This window comes from Lipotes vexillifer, unplaced genomic scaffold (assembly GCF_000442215.2).
Source record: "Lipotes vexillifer unplaced genomic scaffold, Lipotes_vexillifer_v1.1 scaffold625, whole genome shotgun sequence".
Taxonomy (NCBI): Eukaryota; Metazoa; Chordata; class Mammalia; order Artiodactyla; family Lipotidae; genus Lipotes; species Lipotes vexillifer.
In genome coordinates this window covers 510683-512625 of record NW_006771655.1, presented here as the reverse complement: position 1 = coordinate 512625, position 1943 = coordinate 510683, and the positions used below count along the sequence as shown (strand labels likewise).

At 65.1% G+C, this 1943-nt stretch overlaps 1 protein-coding gene across 1 annotated transcript in view; it reads right to left on the bottom strand.

Annotated features, from left to right (window-relative positions):
• TNRC18 (trinucleotide repeat containing 18) overlaps window positions 1–1943 on the bottom strand; it is an 85880-nt gene that overhangs the window by 58857 nt on the left and 25080 nt on the right. Inside the window, exon 4 of the mRNA XM_007447081.1 lies at window positions 735–1943. This exon is cut by the window's right edge and continues 586 nt beyond it. Coding sequence (XP_007447143.1) covers window positions 735–1943 — 1209 coding nt within the window. The remainder of the gene's footprint in view (window positions 1–734) is intronic.

Below are 1943 nucleotides of genomic sequence, written 5' to 3'. Positions count from 1 at the left end.
TGCCGGGGGCCTAGTTTCCATCTGTCACACTCAGTCACTCATTCACTCACTTATCAAACACCTACTATGCGCCAGGTACTGGGAACACTGAACTAGGTTAAGTGAGGCACGGTTACCTCCCTCAGGGACCTGGAATTGAAAGCTTAAAGCTAATTTATTCGTAGGAATCTATTCTTAGAAAATGACTCAAAGTATCAGTGAGGCGCAATGCACGAAAATATTCAAAGTAACTTCCTAAACACAAAAACATCAGAGAAGGGAGAACTAAAATGCCACCGAGGGAACGGGCTAACTGAGCTACGGTGCACGCTCTGGACAAAACACCAAAGACCATTAAAAATGATACTTATAAAGAGTTGGCAAAAGCAAGAGCCCACCCACAAGGGAAAAACACAAGGCCCAAGATCATAGTGCACTGGAGGCTCTGCAGATCAAACGGGAAAATGAATCTGGGGAAAAGAGCTCCAAGTGTTCCGGGTGGTGGAAAAACTCTAATGGTCCCTTTTCTTCTTTCTCCTCTCCTGCATTTTACACATTTTTCTATGTGTGTAACAGAAAAAGCAATAAACTTTAAATAGCAGCCACAGCCCACAAGTGGGATAAAGGACAAACAGTACCAGGAAGGGGGGAGAGAGGGGTGCAGAAGAAAAGGAGGCAGGTAGAAACAGAGAGCAAAGGTGGGGAGGTGAAGGGGGAAGAAAAGGTGAGGGGTGGGGGTGGGACCCGGGACCCACCTTTGACGTTGCTCAGAGACAGGGAACGCTCCTGGTCCGCCAGCCCAGGCACCAGCCGGCCACTGCCACTGTCCTTCTGCCGGGCCACGGCCACCGCAATGCCCACGGGTGGGTGTCGCACCTCTGCCTCACCCTGGGCACCGGAGCCCTCGCGTCCGAAGGCCTTGGCGCTCTCGGGCCTCTCCGGGTCCCGCTTCAGCTGCCGGCCCCCAGCCGCTGCAGGGCCCGCGGGGTGCGGGAGGCGGGCCTGCGCGCGTGGGGCAGCCGTGGGAGCGGGCTCGGGCTTCATGGTGCCCAGGCCTCCGAAGGGGCTCTTCTTCCCACAGCCGCCGGGACGCACAGCCACGGCCTCGCGGGCAAAGCTGCCGCTGTATTTGATGAGGCTCTGCATGGCCGAGGCCTCTCCCGGCCCGTGGGCCGCGGCGTGCAGGTCGGCGCCCGGCCTGGCGCAGGTGGCCCCGGCGCGAGGCAACGCGCCCCCGGGGTCCAGGTAGGCCTTCTTGGAGGCGGCGGCAGCGGCAGCGGCAGCCTCCTCCTCGGCACGGCTGGCGTGGTGGTGCTGCGCGGCCAGCACGGCCATCTGCGTCGTGGCAAAGTTGCCCAGCTCGAAGGGTTTCCATTTGTGCTCAGGGCCGGCGGGCGGGGGCGGCCGCCCTGGCTCTAGGCCGAAAAGCTTGGCTGCCTGCTGGGAGGCGGAGGCGACAGCGGGGCCGCGCGGGGCGCGCTCGCACGGCCGGGGCTGGGGCTCGGCCTCGGGCTTGAGCAGCTCCTTGGCGGGGAGGTAGGCCCGGAGGTCCGGGGAGGAGCGCGCGGCCCGCGCCGGTGGGGCCTCGGCGGGCGGCGGCCGCTTGAGCGAGCGGATCACGGAGCTCTTCTCGCGGAGGCTCTCGGGTCGGTCCGGGGCCGGCCTTGGAGAGCCGGGCGGGGCCTGCAGGACGCCGGGCCTGCCCGCCTCGCGCTCCCGGGTCCGGGCGTCACGCGCCTGCGACGCGATCTGGATGGGCCCCGGGCGCTCGTCAAAGGCCTCCACGGAAGGCACGAAGGTGGGCGCCACCACACGGTGCTCACGGCCCGCCTCACGCGCGGCCGCCACGGGGAAGATGGTGTAGACGCCGGCGGGGGCGGGCTGCGGCGCGGCGAAGGCCCCGGAGGCGGCGGGGGGCGCAGGCGGGCCCTTGCTTACGGGCGGCGGCGGGAGCGGCGAGGGGC